At 44.1% G+C, this 15,446-nt stretch overlaps 1 protein-coding gene across 3 annotated transcripts in view; it reads right to left on the bottom strand.

Annotated features, from left to right (window-relative positions):
- The window catches only part of Cspg4b (chondroitin sulfate proteoglycan 4B), a 77,462-nt gene that overhangs the window by 33,266 nt on the left and 28,750 nt on the right, over positions 1 to 15,446 (bottom strand). For all 3 annotated transcript variants that reach the window (XM_030247485.1, XM_030247484.1, NM_001378698.1), the window contains exons 4-5: positions 14,043 to 14,513; positions 9,497 to 9,673 (exon numbers count right to left, since the gene is read on the bottom strand). In XM_030247485.1, the coding sequence (XP_030103345.1) occupies positions 9,497 to 9,673; positions 14,043 to 14,513 (648 nt within the window). The remainder of the gene's footprint in view (positions 1 to 9,496; positions 9,674 to 14,042; positions 14,514 to 15,446) is intronic.

Here is a 15,446-nt window from a genome sequence, read left to right as displayed (position 1 = left end):
GAACGACAACAACAAAAAAAGAAGGATGGATTTCAGAGCAGAATACAAAGGAGTCACTAGGGATAGCATAACTCTGAATCTGCTTTGTCAGAGCACAAATAAATGACCCCATTCATGGCCCCCAATTCCCTTAGAGATGGGCCCGCCCGCCAGCCCTGCAGTTTAAGGATGTGTCTTGTTCCTGCAGGAGAAAGGCCTCACTTGAAACCCTACACCAGAGAAGGCAATGCTTAGACTCTGCTCTGAATCCCCAACCAGAGTCCACCATGCCACCAGGATCAATTCCCACCTCTCCCACGCTCTTCTCCAAAGCAGACTGGGGTGGACACCCTTGCTATCTACAGGCCCTGGCAAGACTGGGAGGAAGAAAGCCATATAAGGTCACCTGAAAGCTTTAATAAAATGCAGATTGGAGAGAACATGAAATCTGGGTCAGGAAAAGGTACCTGCTACCAACCTGAGGGTCTGAGTGTGCCCCTGGGACCTGCATAGTCGAAGGGGAAACCAACTCTTTGCAAGTTGTCTTCTGACATCAATACTTGTGTATGGTGTGTGTGTGTGTGTGTGTGTGTGTGTGTGTGGTCCCTTTACCGTATATCCCAAATAAATCAATGTGATTTTAAAAACCCATAAATCTGAAGGCCTTGTGGAAGTCACATTTTGCCTCTGTCCCAGATTCTCTCTCTGCTTAATGTTGTTATTTGGGCTAGTCATATCTACTGCCCATATCACACATCCCACCACTAGTCTCTCCAGCCCAGACCATGCTCATTATAGAAGTAGCTTACCTCCAAGCCACACCCCAGCCCTTTACTTCACCCCTACCCTTAACTCTGTGGGAAGCTCATACTTCCTCCAGGTTCTTGGGTTCCTATACTGTAACTGTGCAGGAGAAAGCAGTAGTGCTTCATTGTGATCACAAGTTCACACCTTAACTCTGCTATATCCCCGAGGCTCTGTCTGTCTGTCAGCCAGTCTGTCTCTCTTGCAATCTTAGCCAAGAGTCTCCTGTGCTATAGTTTTCCCCTTTTTTCAAATAAAAACGATACCCTACAGAGTTGTTGAAGGCTTGTGTCACAGGCTGAGCCCAATACCAGGCACAGAATAAACATTTCAGCAGTATTAGCTACCGTGTGACCAGAAAGTGGTCATTATCTTCATCAACCAATTGCTCTGAAATAAAGAGAAGAAATGCTGCTGTCAGAAATGATCCCTACATTTGAGAGGAACTACCCACACATCTGCTACTAGACAGTGTGCTCAGTTAGCCGTGGCTTTAACTAAGTGCATATGCTGTCCACATTCACATCCAGAAAAATGGACAGACCTGATAATCCTTTAATATTATTGGGAGTTGATTCATGACACTCCCTGCAGTGTGGTCAATGCGCTTAGCTGTTCCATGCTAATTTGCCATCATTGCCAGCCACTCTGGTGGGAAAGGGAGAAATAGCTTGAAAACAAAGATAACTGGGGGCAGAAACTAATAGCATATCTTGGATCCTGTGAACTGCCTAGAGCAGACTTTCTAAGAGACGAAGGCTAATTCCTGGCTGCTGCTTGGCTCTTTTTCTATTTGAAATTAAGTTGAGATTGATAATAGATATTATCATTGTGCTTCAAAATTTCAATGCACAAGACTACATTGTTCGAAGACCTTTAGGCAATCTCTCTCTCTCTCTCTCTCTCTCTCTCTCTCTCTCTCTCTCTCTCAGTGTGTGTGTTTGTGTGTGTGTATGTGTGTGTGTCCCCTCAACTTTACCCCCTTTACTTCCAATGTTTAAATCCTTGTCATTTGTTATTTTTCTTCCATCATGACCATGACTTTGAATGACCACCACAATCCATAAAGTGAGATGGCCAGGTTTGAAAGCAGATACGTACTGTTCCCCATCCCAGCCTACTTTCTAGCTGGGAAGGGCAAGCCTGTGTGAACGGGCAATGAGCAGGCGGGGTTAATTAGTCTGGCAGAGCTAGGACATTGAACAGTCATTAGGAGACTTCAAAGATGAGGACAACAAGCAGACTTCCCTGCCTGGAAGTGAGACGACTCTTAATGTAGTAAAGAACTCTGGCAGTATTAGGTGCGGAGGGTGCAGTTATTATAGCAGGTACCTAGTGGCTTCATTATCACCCTATGGTATCAGTTTCTGGGAGTTCAGGATTTAGCACTTTCAACAGATGAACTCCTAGAACTTGACTCAACTCATAAAAGGTCATGTTTCCGGGAGAGACAATGGCTCAGTCAGTGAAGTGCATGCCACACAAGCTGGAGGACTTCGACAATCTCCAGCACCCACATACAAAGCCAAGTTTGTCTGGCATGTGCCTGTAATCCCAACATCGGAGGGGGAAAGACAAAGGAATTCCTAGTTTATAGGCTCCCTAGCCTGGCCAGGGAGACAGGCTAGACCAAGTGTGAGCTTCAGGTCAGTGAAAGACTGCCCAAAAAAAAAAAAAAAAAAAAAAAGAGGTGGAGGATATGTGGATGAAGAATACCCAATGCTGAACTTCATACAGAATTCTATATACAAGTGTACACCCTCACAAATGCCCATGTACATATTACAGACAGACCACACATTTCCAGAAACAGTAAGAGTAATGGAGGGGGCATTTTTCCATATATATAAACATCTAGCTTTGTTAGTTTCATGGCTTGCAGTGCCTTTCAATTAGCCAAAGTAATTAACACATTTTACATACTGTCCATGTGGGGTGTGTATGTGTGTGTGTTAGACACAAGATAATTTGGTATTACACATTCTATTTCACTTAACATGATTTTAAAATATTGTTTTGGTACCATAGGACCTATAACCTCCTGATCATTCCCACTATGGGTAGCAGGTGTGGACTCTGAGCTCAGACCACCCAGGCTCAAATCCTACTTTTGCTAACTTTGTCATTTGTCAAGTGCCTTAAATTTTCCTTGCCTCAAATATTTATTGCAACCCTCCTTTGATTACAAGAATCATGAAAAGGATTAAATGAGGAATCATTTCATCAGTTAAGTGGTACATTTATAGCTGCGCCTGACTCGTGAGGGATGGAGGGGTGTGGCTCAGAAATGCTGGCTGCCACCTACTAGTATCTCTGGAAACCAAAAGAACAAACCTGCGTCATGCTGAGGGATCCTTATGCTCAGAAATCAACTCTCAACACGGAGCTAATATTTATTATTCTTTTCCTCCCACCCACCGCTCTGGGGTTTTCATGCCAGGCTTACTTCAGATTGATTATATTTGTTCTGGAATATTCCTTGGCCAGGAAGACTCTTTCCCCTCATATGCATACAGATGGGTTATCCAAGTACACGAGCCCTATCTTTGCTCGTAAGAGTTCACAGGAATGAACAGCCGATTAACCAGTTTGCTACCCTGGCTCAAAATACTCCCCAAATGATAACTGGGGCTCACCATGTCTAAACTGTTAGTGTCACGTGGTCTGTGATGGACTCCTGCTTTTCTGGGAGTCTGGGATTTGGATTTTTACCAGGCAGAGAGTGCTTGCCTACCTGACGAGTCCCTGAAGATAGCTTGACCACTCAGCAACTAATGAGCTTCGTGATAGAATCTGCTTTGCATGTGTTGTCTCATGTTGTCACATGTTGTTACTCACTGGGCCAACTGACTCTTGACTTCACTGGGAAAGCACTCGAGAGCTGACCCAGTTACCACTGGGCTCCACCCAAGCGCTGCCTCCCTTTGCTGACTCTGTATTGTTTGTTTCCTCCAAAGAAATCTTAGCCAAGGTATGCCAATGCCACCTAGGAGAGGCCTTGGTTCCCCTAACACACGTGCCTCCACGAAAAAGTCCTGCCCTTGGAGAGAGCTTCCCTTTCTGCAATGTCCTCACCCTCTGAGCAGAGCCATCCTGAATGGTGGAGAGGGCATCTGAATGGTGGAGAGAGACTCGGCTTCAAGGTCACTCTTCTGCTCCTTCAGGGGGCCATGAAGACAACGTTTACAGAAGGGACCAGGACACAGGGAACATACAATGCATGCAAACTTTGATAGCAGTGTTTAACCACCACTGACAGCCACAACTTCTTTCTCAGATGACTCTGCAAAGCAACCTCTGTGGGAACTGCTAGAGAAGAGCCCACATAGGGGAGGGGGAGAACTGTAACTGACCACAGGGTGTCTAGAGTCTTGGCCACTCTTAGTCAGGGTCTCTATTCCTGCACAAACATCATGACCAAGAAGCAAGTTGGGGAGGAAAAGGTTTATTTAGCTTATACTTCCATACTGCTGTTCATCACCAAGGAAGTCAGGACTGGAACTCAAGCAGGTCAGAAAGCAGAGGCCATGGAGGGATGTTCCTTACTGGCTTGCTTCCCCTGGCTTGCTCAGCCTGCTGTCTTATAGAACCAAGACTACCAGCCCAGAGATGGTCCCACCCACAAGGGGCCTTTCCCCCTTGATCACTAATTGAGAAAATGCCTTACAGCTGGATCTCATAGAGGCATTTCCTCAACTGAAGCTCCTTTCTCTGTGATAACTCCAGCTGTGTCAAGTTGACACACAAAACCAGCCAGTACAGCCACCCAGTGCACGATGTTCCAGGAGAGCCGGGTAAAGCCTGCAAAGAAAGCTCAGACTCACACGTTCCAAAGGCAGAAGCACTTTCCTCATGAAACGCAGAGGTGAATAACTCACCAAGCTGTAAAATAAGCAAAGCTCTAAAAAGCCTATTCCCTGGACCCGCTGCCCCCTGTTAGCAATGCAAGCCTGGCTACCTAGCCCAGCCCACGGTGGGCCCCCGGGCTGCCTGCACACTGGACTAACTGCTCCTGGAATGCTTCATAAACTGAGGGCACGGTTTACTGCTTCCTATTCTATGGTTACTCCTTTCTCCCTGTTCTTCTCTGTCACTTATCTGGCCACCACTGTCAACAAAGGGCCTTTCCTGTTTGCTTCAACGGTTGTTCATAAATGCTGATATGCTATAGCATTTCATGGCATGTTGGGCTAGAAACTTACTGCTTAAAAAATAAGCTGAAGTACTTGGCTAGCATGAGCAAGGCCCTGAGAACTCCGACACCATTTAGACACCAAAGAACAACATCCTTTAAATTAAAAATAGTAGATGTCTAAAATTCCTCCCCAAAAAAAGCACACAGTTAGTGTGAAGATTCTTGCAGCAGAAGTCAACCGAACTCACAGCAAACCCCTAACCAGGATTCTCATTTCTCCCCAAGTATTCACTTCCTAACCAAGACATGGAGGCTCCGTTTTAAAAGGAGAAACTGCAATCATTAAAGAAAACTAACTCTCCTCCCAATAGCTATTAAACGTTGATAGTTCTTCAGTTAATCACAGGATTACAAGTCTGCCTTCCCTATGTATATTGGGATTTTGTCTGGCTGGAGCTTTCAAAAGCCTTATGCAAGCTGCCACAATTGCTGAGGTCATATGTGCACCTGTCCTGTCATATCTGGAAAATCAAATCTGGGAGAATCTCTGAGTCTTGAGAGAGTGGTATATTGTGTTTTGAATGAAAATGATAGGTTCATAGGGAGTGGCACTATTAGGAAGTGTGGCCTTGTTGGAGTAGGGGTGGCTCTGTTGGAGAAAGTATGTCATTGGGGGTAGGCTGTAGGGCTTCAGAAGCTCAGGAAGGCCCAGTGGTTTATTCTCTTTTATTGCTGCCTTTCATATCAAGATGTAGAACTCATCTTGATTGTTGAAGTAGAACTCAGCTCTTTCTCTAACACCATGTGTACCTGCATAGCATCGTGTTTCCTGCCATGATGATAATAGACTAAACCTCTGAAACTGTAAGCCATCCTCAATGAAATGTTTTCCTTTATAAGAGTTGTTGTGGTCATGGTGTCTCCTTACAACAATAAAACCCTAATTAAGACAGAAGTTGGGCCGGGTGGTGGTGGCGCATGCCTTTAATCCCAGCACTTGGGAGGCAGAGGCAGGTGGATTTCTGAGTTCGAGGCCAGCCTGGTCTACAGAGTGAGTTCCACGACAGCCAGAGCTATACAGAGAAACCCTGTCTCGAAAAAACAAAACAAAACAAAACAAAAAAAGGCAGATGTTGGTACCAGAGACTTTGGTATTGCTGTGATAAATCCGACTATGCTTTTGTTTGGAGGAATGTGGGCCTTGGGACTTTGGCTTAGAAAAGCAGTTGGATGCTTTAAGTGGGATTAATGGGGCCATCCTAAGTAAAAACATGGAAGACTTCATGATTTGAACTATGGGTCTGGTTTAAGAGGTTTCTGAGGAAAAGAATACTAGTATGTGGCCTAGAGACTATTCTGGTAATATTTGGGGAAAAAAATGCTTTTTACCCTTGTCTGAAAAGTCTGCTTAAAGCTAATTTGAAGAGTATTAGATTATTTGTGTTGGCAGGGGAAATTTCAAGACAGCCTTGTATTGACTTTGTTGTGTGGTTACTGGTGTTCAGTCTAATAAAGATCTATACTGAAAAGGAGCAAGCTAAGCTAGGGAAAATACAGTGTGCAGTTCAAGGAAAAAAGGGGCACCAGGAAGTGGAATGAACCTAAATCCTGTGTTCAAGGAGATAAACAGAATACAGAAAAGACTGCTGTTAAATGGAATAAAGGGAGTGACCCAGGGCAAGGCCCAGTTAAGCTTCCAACTTGTGAAAAGGAATTAGAGAATGGCTTCAGGTCTGGTATGCTGACACACACCCTTAATCCCAGCACTGGGGAGGCAGAGGCAGCTTGATTTTGAGATGAGTCTGGTCTACAGAGTGAGTTCCAGGACAGCCAAGTTTAGGCAGTTAAGGATACTAACAAAAAACAGAAAGATGGTGAGCATGTAATTGAGTTCCAGAATGAGCAAGTAGCAGAACTTGGAAGCTTTGGCCACAAGGTTCTGGCTTTAGAGTCAAGAGTAGAAGAAAGGAATAATGAGAATTTTGATTTCTTCGAAAACTAAAGCACAGAAATATTATGGGAATATGTTTTTGTTTGAATCCCTGGTATGGGGATATGGGGCTGCTTCACAGCAGGTGACTGTGATTTGCCCCATGCTTTAATAGGGGAATAGCTCCTCCAGCTGCAGATAGATTCTGCAAGTGTGTGACATTTGGAATTCTGGGGGCTTTTCAGAGGATATATAAATGCTAGAGCCCCAATACAAGGGGCTGGTTGGTAACTGGGTGCTGTTGATCGCAGTTTATCACACAATTGTGTGCAAAGCAAGGAAGAAATTAGATATGCTAATGGGAAGATCAAATTTGCCCCAAGGAACTTGACACCCCTAATGAGCAGGAAGTAGTCTACTTATATCTTTGCCCTCTTTTCCTTCTATCCTTTTTTTCTATCCTACCTAGTGTTAGGACATTGAAAGGGAATAAGAAGAGGGATGGAGAAGGGTGGAAGAAAAAGAAACCTGTTAGGGATTGGCTCTAATGCTATTTGTGTTAATTTGGTTCCCAATATCATACAGGAACCCACACATCTACGCTGAGGGTCCTTGTCCCCAGTTGGCTCTGATTGGGAAATAAAGTTGCCAGCTGCCGGTGGCTGGGCAGGGAGATGAAGGCAGGACTTTTGGATTCCCTGGCAAGAAACCAAGGAGAGGCATAGGGGATTCGGCTATAACAAGGGGAGGTGGACCATGCCAGGAAAGTGCAGAAGGGTAAGATGGCTGAAATGTAGGTGCAAGAGGAAAGCAGCCCCAGGAGGCTGCCCAGCAGGGTCCAGGGCAGCAAAGATAAAATACAGATTTAGTAAGTATTAACTCAGGAATATTGGAGGGGAGTGTGTTAGCCATGACAGGGTGTGTGTGTGTGTGTGTGTGTGTGTGTATGTGTGTGTGTCTTTCATTCATGAATCTAAAACATTTGGGCAGGTGGAGAGTAGGAGCACACACCCTCTGGGAGTTTAGAGTGGGTTAACAATTTACAGCATCAGGAACCCACAAAGTAGCCAAAAGTCTGGTTACTAAACGAAGTTATGGAATCTTTCTCCAAGATTAAGGAAAGCTACTGAGGCCAGGTCTGTGTCATGGGTGTCTTTGCATGGAGGCCTAGAGAGGCCACCGTGTGAAGCTGTAAAGGTGAAGCCTGGATTGCCTTGGAGACTCTAAGATGTTGGAGATACCAGAGCTGTGTGATGGCTGCCAAGGAAAGCTAATAACAGAAAGTGGAACCAGCCCAAGAGAAAGAAGTGTGTTGCTGTTAACAAAGCTGAAAGGAGTTGAAGGTATGAAGAACATTTTGACCTCAGCCGTGGAGATGCAGAGTTTGGAGTTTGCCCAGCTGGGTTTTGGTTTTGTTGTGGGTCAGTGTTTTCTCACTATGCTCTCTTTCATCTGTTTTGGAATGGTAATTTAATATCCTGTGATATTGGAAGCATGCAATCTGCTTTTTTTTCCATTTTGATTTTACAGAGAATTACAGTTAAGAGATTCCATGCGTCTCAGAAGAGACTTTGAATCTTTACACAAGCTTGATACTGTTATAGACTATGAGGACTTTTAGAAGTTGGATAAAATGCATTTTGTATTATGATATGGCTACAAGTCTATGGGGGCCAGGGAGTAGCATATGGTAGTTTGAATAAAAAGGCACCCCCAAAGGTTCTTGTTGGAGTAGGTGTGGCTTTGTTGGAGGGAACGCATTACTAGGGGAGAACTTTGAGATCTCAGAGCCTCAAGCTGGGTCTCATGGATCACAGTCACTTCCTGCTACGTTCAGATAAAGATGTAAAACTCCCAGTTCCATCTCCAGCACCATGTCTGCCTGTATGCCACCATGCTTCCTGCCATGACACTAAGGGACTAAATCTCTAAATTATAAGCCAGCCCCAATTAAAATGTTCTTTTATAAGAGCTGCCATGGTGTCTGTTCATAGCAATTCACACAACTAAGACACAGGGTCACACATCCAACAGTGGAGTCAGGACTCTTATCATATATAGCTCCTGCAAACCTTACTCTCTTAACCACTGTGTTACCAGCCTAGGGAGACCTGGCCGTGTGCAGACACCTCCCTAACCTACCACAAGAAGACCATGTCTCAGCAAGAACGCTGTGAGTGGCACCAGCTCAAGAAATTCAGAAAACCAGGCCAGTAAGATGGCTCAGCAGGCACTTGCCACCAAGCCTGATGACTCGATGACTTGAGCTAGATTCCTGAAACCTACCTGGTAAAAGGAGAAAAGTAGCTCCCACAAGTTGTTCTCTAACCTCCACAAATGTACCATACTGTATGTATATATGTAAACACCACACACACACACACACACACACACACACAGAGTCAAATGAATAAGTGTTAAAAAAAAAAAAGACAAGTAAAAAGAAATACAGAAAGTATTGCCTGCCAACAGTATCCAAGAGGATATTGGCAAGTATAGCTAATAATTCTTCGCCGTAGTGGAGACACACTACCATATGTCCATGGCCATACATGTGCCTTGCTGTTTTACAATAGCAATGATATAAATAAGAACCCATTTATTTGCCCTGAAGTTCTTATGTCAAATCAAAACCATGGGGCCCTCACCTGGAGGATGTTATTGGCTGTTACTACTGGAGCCTCGTCGTTCACAGACTCAACAGTCACAAACAGGGTCTGAGGTGGACTCTGCTTGCCAAGCTCAGAGCTGTTCGCCAGGATGGTGAGGCTGTCGAGAAACTCCTCACTGCCGTCATGAACATAGTAAATCAACTCCTGCGCCACCTGAAACCAAAACCAACAAAAGCACCAGCCAGCTGAAACTCCAGCCCAAACCGTGACGGGACTGCAAATAAATATAAATAAATAAAAATAAAAAAACAGCTTAAGAATCCCTAAAGCACAGAAGCATGTCTTCATCCCACGAAGCCTGAGAGGAGCTGTGATGGATAGCATCACACTTCACCCTAGAAATCAGTGAAACACCACTTCACCCTAGGAATAGGTTTAAGGGAAAAAAAAAAAAAAAAAACGCAATGTGGTGTAGTAACGAGAATGCCGGGTTGGTAGCAGAATTCGTGAGTTTAAATCCCACCTCTAACAGTAACGAGTACTGAGCGTGCATAACCCAGCCTTCCTACTAATGGGGCAACAAAATAAAGTGTCAAGTTCTACTGAAAGTGACTAAGTTATGAAGGTTTTGATGGTTTTATTTGACAATTTGAATGGTTAGATTTAGGCTCCTCTGAGGTTTCATTTCTCTTCCTTGGAAACATATACGGATCAGGGCAACTAAGTTCACCTGAGCATATTTTTTTGAACTAAGAAGGCACTGATTCCTTAATTGTTCTCTGTGTCTGAGGTTATGTGTGATTGTGAGGTTTAATTAACTTGACACAGCCTGGATTTACCCTGAAAGGGAGTGTCAGTGATGGATTGTCTCCATTGGGTTGGCCTTTGGGCATATCTCTGAGGTGGTCTCAATTAAGTTTACTGATGTAGGAAGACCCAACCCACTGTGGGTAGCACCATTCCCTATGCACAGGGTCCTGGACTATTTAAGAGTTGAGAAGCAAAGCTAAGCACAGGCAAGTAAGCTAGCAACATGCATGTATTTATTTATTTCTGCTCTTGATTATGTATGTGATATAACTTCCTGCCACTGTGGCTCTCCTGCTATGACGGACTCTAACCTGGAATTGTATATGGAAACAAACCCCTTTCTCTGCCAATCACTTTTTGTCAGGGTATTTTATCATAGCAACAGAAATGTAACTAGGATAGCCTGCTACCTCCGAATCTCGTTCCCTCGCCTTCATAATAAATTGTGTGTCTTTAACGCTAATATACATCTCCTGTGGACAGAATGCATTACAATCAAATTATTCCACCATGGAAGAACTGTTTCATGGTAATAAAGCAAATGCAAATATTCAGTTTTATCCCGGTTAGATTCCATCTATTTAATTTCAATTCTGAAACAGCCACTGGATGATTTAGTTATTTCTCTTTGATTCATAGACACCAAAATTCTGATCAAATTCCTTTCCTCTTGACTGTACTGGAAACACTGGTGAGCAGGGTTCAGACCAGAGGACACTCAAGCCGAATGGGAATTTAGCTTCAATGAGTCCGTGACCCAAACACAATGGTGAGAACTCCCAATACCCCAAAGGAGTTTCTGGAATTCAGAACAAGTCTCTGGGGCTGTGTTTGTTTTGACAAAATTTAGCCAAAACTTTTTAGCAGTTCAGCTTTGCCCATTCCTGTAGCGCACTTCCTTTAAGCGAAGTCTTTTGATCTTACAGGGGTATTTCTGACAAGGGTTGAAAAGTTTAGATAGGGTCTCAAGGGAAAATCACAGCCACTCATACACAGGTGCTATGAGAGTTTCTTTGGAGTTCCATGGGTAGAAGATTCCAGATAACAGGCCTAACCTCACATTCCTGAAATATGCTGTGTTAAGCTACTTGTGAGCACACAAGGAGAGGGACTGGCCACAGATGAGAGACCTCAAGAGGGAGAGCACTGTAGGGACGTGGACAGCACTCACTTCTGGGACACTTTTCCTGGAGAAATGCATCCCTTCTGCCAAATCACATAGCCTTTAATGAGGAGTTCGTTCCAAAACTCACATACCAGTTCATGATAATGACTGAAAGCTGAGAAAGGGTGTGTGCATTCCTACCTTTCAAAAGTCAGTAAGATATCTGCTTTTCTGGTGTACTTATTTTTTCCTATACTACTAATCTTCACTCAACATGTTATGGATTTCACATGTTTCTTGTCTCTCTGCCTCCCTCTTTCTCAAACCTGGGGAGAAAACTTCACACAGATGAGGGGGAGGGTCTGATTAGCTCACCACTTTCTCTCCATCACCTGGGTCTAGAAACTCTGACACAAGACACTCCCAAACTTATTTAACAAATGAACCCAGGGACTTTCCTCTAAGACACTGAAGGCTATAGACACATGGGATTTGTGTCACTTTAAGTAAAAATGACAACATCTCAAAACCTGGAGACTACAGGCATTATATATATATATATATACATATATATATATATATATAGAGAGAGAGAGAGAGAGAGAGAGAGAGAGGGAGAGAGAGGGAGAGAGAGGGAGAGAGATAAAGAAAGTATAAGGAATCACTTGGCAAACAAGTTCATGTGACCTTGCCACGTGTCTATAAACAGGCTGCTCAATAACACAGATGCCCCAGGGAACATATGTATCCACACACAGAGTTCAACCAACAATATTCTTATGAAGCCAGTCAGTCACTGACTTGACTGAGGCAGGACTCGGTACATGGTATAAAGGGCATTTGATTGAACTTACACCAAAGCAGAAGAAGGCTGCCAATGCTGGGCTTTCCAGCCTTTGAGAGAGAAGCCATGGCTGACCAAAGCATAAGACCGAAGCAAAGAACCACTCATAATGTGGATAAACAGTCACCTTCTCTGGGACACAGGGGGAGCTGCTTGCTGCTTTCTTACCCTCTGCATCCTTCATGGCGTCCTGATGGCACCTGTCTAGCCTCCCTGACAGTTGGTGTAGACAGAGGTAGCAACCCTCCAAATGTAGCTTCAAACAACCTTTGCCCTCCTCAGCCTGTGGAGTACTCCTCAGCTACCCACATGGCCCCCATCTCTCAGGCCTCCACATTCTTGGCTAGGCTGCTCCTTTAACTTGCGCTGCCTTTTTCTGGTTCCTAATCTGTTTCTTCTGCACTCTTTATCTAACTCATCAAAGTCTACACTAAACATTGTCCCTTTGCAAAGAATCACTTATGTCTTCTCCTTGCTCTCCAATTAGAATTGGATTTGTCAATTCTGCTCTCCTACAACACTACCGTGAAATACAACATGAGAGACAAGAAGAGAGCATCCTCATTAAAGATGAAATGTCTGGCTCCTCCATGGCATTTCCTGAGGCAAGGAAATGTTTCAGTTACCATGGTAACGCACAGTAACTCAAATGGAACAAGCCTTTAGAAACTGGATTTGGATCCATTAAAAATCCCATGACTTGGATTTTCAGATTTGTATTTAATTGTACATTTGGGTGTTTTGCCTGTACATACGTCTTGTGTACCACTTGCATGCCTGATGGCCATGTCCTTTAACTGGACTGGCAGATGGTTGTGAGTCACCATGTGGATGTTGGGAATTGAACCTGGGTCCCCTGGAAGAGTAATCAGTGCACTTAACTGCTGAGCCAACTCTTCAGTCCCTAACTTCGAATTCTTAAAGACAAAATGAAGCAACATACATGTGTTTTTAGAAGGAGAGGCAAAGGCAGGCAAAGATGGTGGGAGGTTGTTTGTGGTTTCCAACCCAGAGAGTCTATATTGCCAAGGAAATCTGTAGGTCAATTTTCAAAGTTCAAAAACAAATGGGAAATCATTCATTGACTCATGATAAGAAACCAAAGTCTTAATAATAAGACCAAGAAAAGAACCAGATAGCAACCTTGAGGTGACTTTGGTTATTTTCATCCGCTCTCATCTGGATGCCAGAGGACCAGTTGTATCCAGTTTGGGATTACTGGGACTGAGCCACTCTGGACACCCGTGGTCCATGTTTAGAATACAGTACAAACATGTGGTGATTGGATGAATGGAGACATGAATGAAAAATGTTCGCTAAAAGATGAGTGTTCCTGGGATCAATGAGAGGGACCAGGCGCTCATGTAGAGGTGGTCAGTCAGGATGCAAATCAATTCCGGGTGTACAGGCAAGTCAGAAGACTAGGAGAATGTAACAAAAAAGACAAAGTTCAAGGGCATCTGACAACTCCTCTTTCAACTATTAAAGGGTCTATGAGGCGAGGGATGGTTTGCTTCGGGGGTAATCCCTCAAGAGAGGCAGGATCTAATAGAAATTTCTAAATTCAGGTCAGTGAAAAGAAATGTTAAAGTGCTTTTAACTACAAAGGGTCCTCTCAAGAAGTCATGAATAGTCCATCACTGAAGATTTTTAAACAATGTTAACACAGTTTCTACAGGGACACAGGCGATACTAGCATCTTGTGGGAAGTTGGACTCTAAAATCGCATCACTGACAGAGCCTGTGAGTCTAAATGATACAGAGTCAGTTCTAGCCAGCCCCCCCTCTGGCACAGCTCAAACATATCAGCTGAGATGTATTACCTCTCTCCTGGAAAATTTCATTAGCTTCACTCTTGGAAACTTGGAGCTTTCGACATAACCGTGCTTTGGCGGTTCGAGGAGAATGAATTCACAGTCAAGACCCTCCAAATACTTGCTTGCAATTTGGAGGTGATCCTGCAGAAGTACCTTGGAGCCCCCTTCTTGAACTGTGAGATTCTGCACCTTGAGAGGAATCCACTTGGGGATGGGCTCCAAGAGCACCTCCACTCTCCTTATAACCCGGGAGTCCTTTGTCACATCGAGGGTGAACTGGTCCTTTTGCTGGCCGGGAGCTGTCTGGACATAGAGGACATGGCCATCATCAACATCTTGCTGGGTGAAGTTCAGAGTGGGCATCACATCTGCACCCGCGATGCCGTCTTCTGCTGTGGATATTTGGAGGTATCCGTGTACGGGTGGAGTTCTGACTGTGAACACTGCCTCTGAAGGAATATCTTCTTCATTCCCAGCCTTGTGTTCCCCAACATAGCACACAGACACACAAGAAAAAAAAAGCATATGAAGAACTGTAAGAGGCAATCAAAGCCGTTGACGAACCACAAGACTTCACTTAACATCAACAAGTGGCTTAAGTTACAAGCAGGGTTGTCACGCAGTTCAAAGTCAGGTCTGATCCATGCCAATATTTGGAATATCAGCTCTGGTCACAAAAATAAATAAATATTAAAAAATTAATAGTCAACAGTTATGAAGTACCTGCACACAGCACTAAAAACCCTGAATAGTCTAAAAATTTAGATGGAAAAAAAATTAAATAAGGAGAGGGCTGGAGGTTTGCCTTGCATCTAGTGTTTACAGGGCCATGAATTTGATCCTTAGCACCATGGTGGAAAGATTATAAAGAATCAAAGGTGGCAGAAGAAAGAACAGTTGACTCAGCAACATCTCCCAACTGTAGAGGAAAGGGCTCTTTCCTTTTTTAGCTCTACCCTCACTAGCTCAGCACTTCCTATGAGTTTTCATTGTATTGATTCAGCAAAGACCATCCCCGAACCCTATTTGCAACTCATTTCATCACAAGGCTGAACACGCCACCTTGTGGTGAAATGCACGAATTCTGTAAGCTTGGAAAAGAATTGTGAGACTCTGGTGCCTTCTATTCCCTTAGGGAAGACTCGCTATTCACCAACCTGACTCTAGCTCAAACTCAGCTCTGATGTGACCGGTTGCACTTGGAAGCCTGCCTCAAGTCCCTACGGCAAAGGCAGAACAGCCTGCATGGGTGGGCAGCCGTCAAAAAGTACAGCTTGCACATCCTATACCCTGGAGGAAATTCCCCCCAAAACTGAGCCTGGTTACACGGATCCACAGGACTATGTTTCAAGGTAGAAGAAGCTGGAGGAAAATGTGTGGCTCTGCTCTAACCCTGGCATTACTCTACTG

The sequence above is a fragment of the Mus musculus genome, chromosome 13 (assembly GCF_000001635.26).
Source record: "Mus musculus strain C57BL/6J chromosome 13, GRCm38.p6 C57BL/6J".
Taxonomy (NCBI): Eukaryota; Metazoa; Chordata; class Mammalia; order Rodentia; family Muridae; genus Mus; species Mus musculus.
Note: the sequence above shows the minus strand (reverse complement) of the source record. Positions and strands in the feature narration are given on the sequence as shown.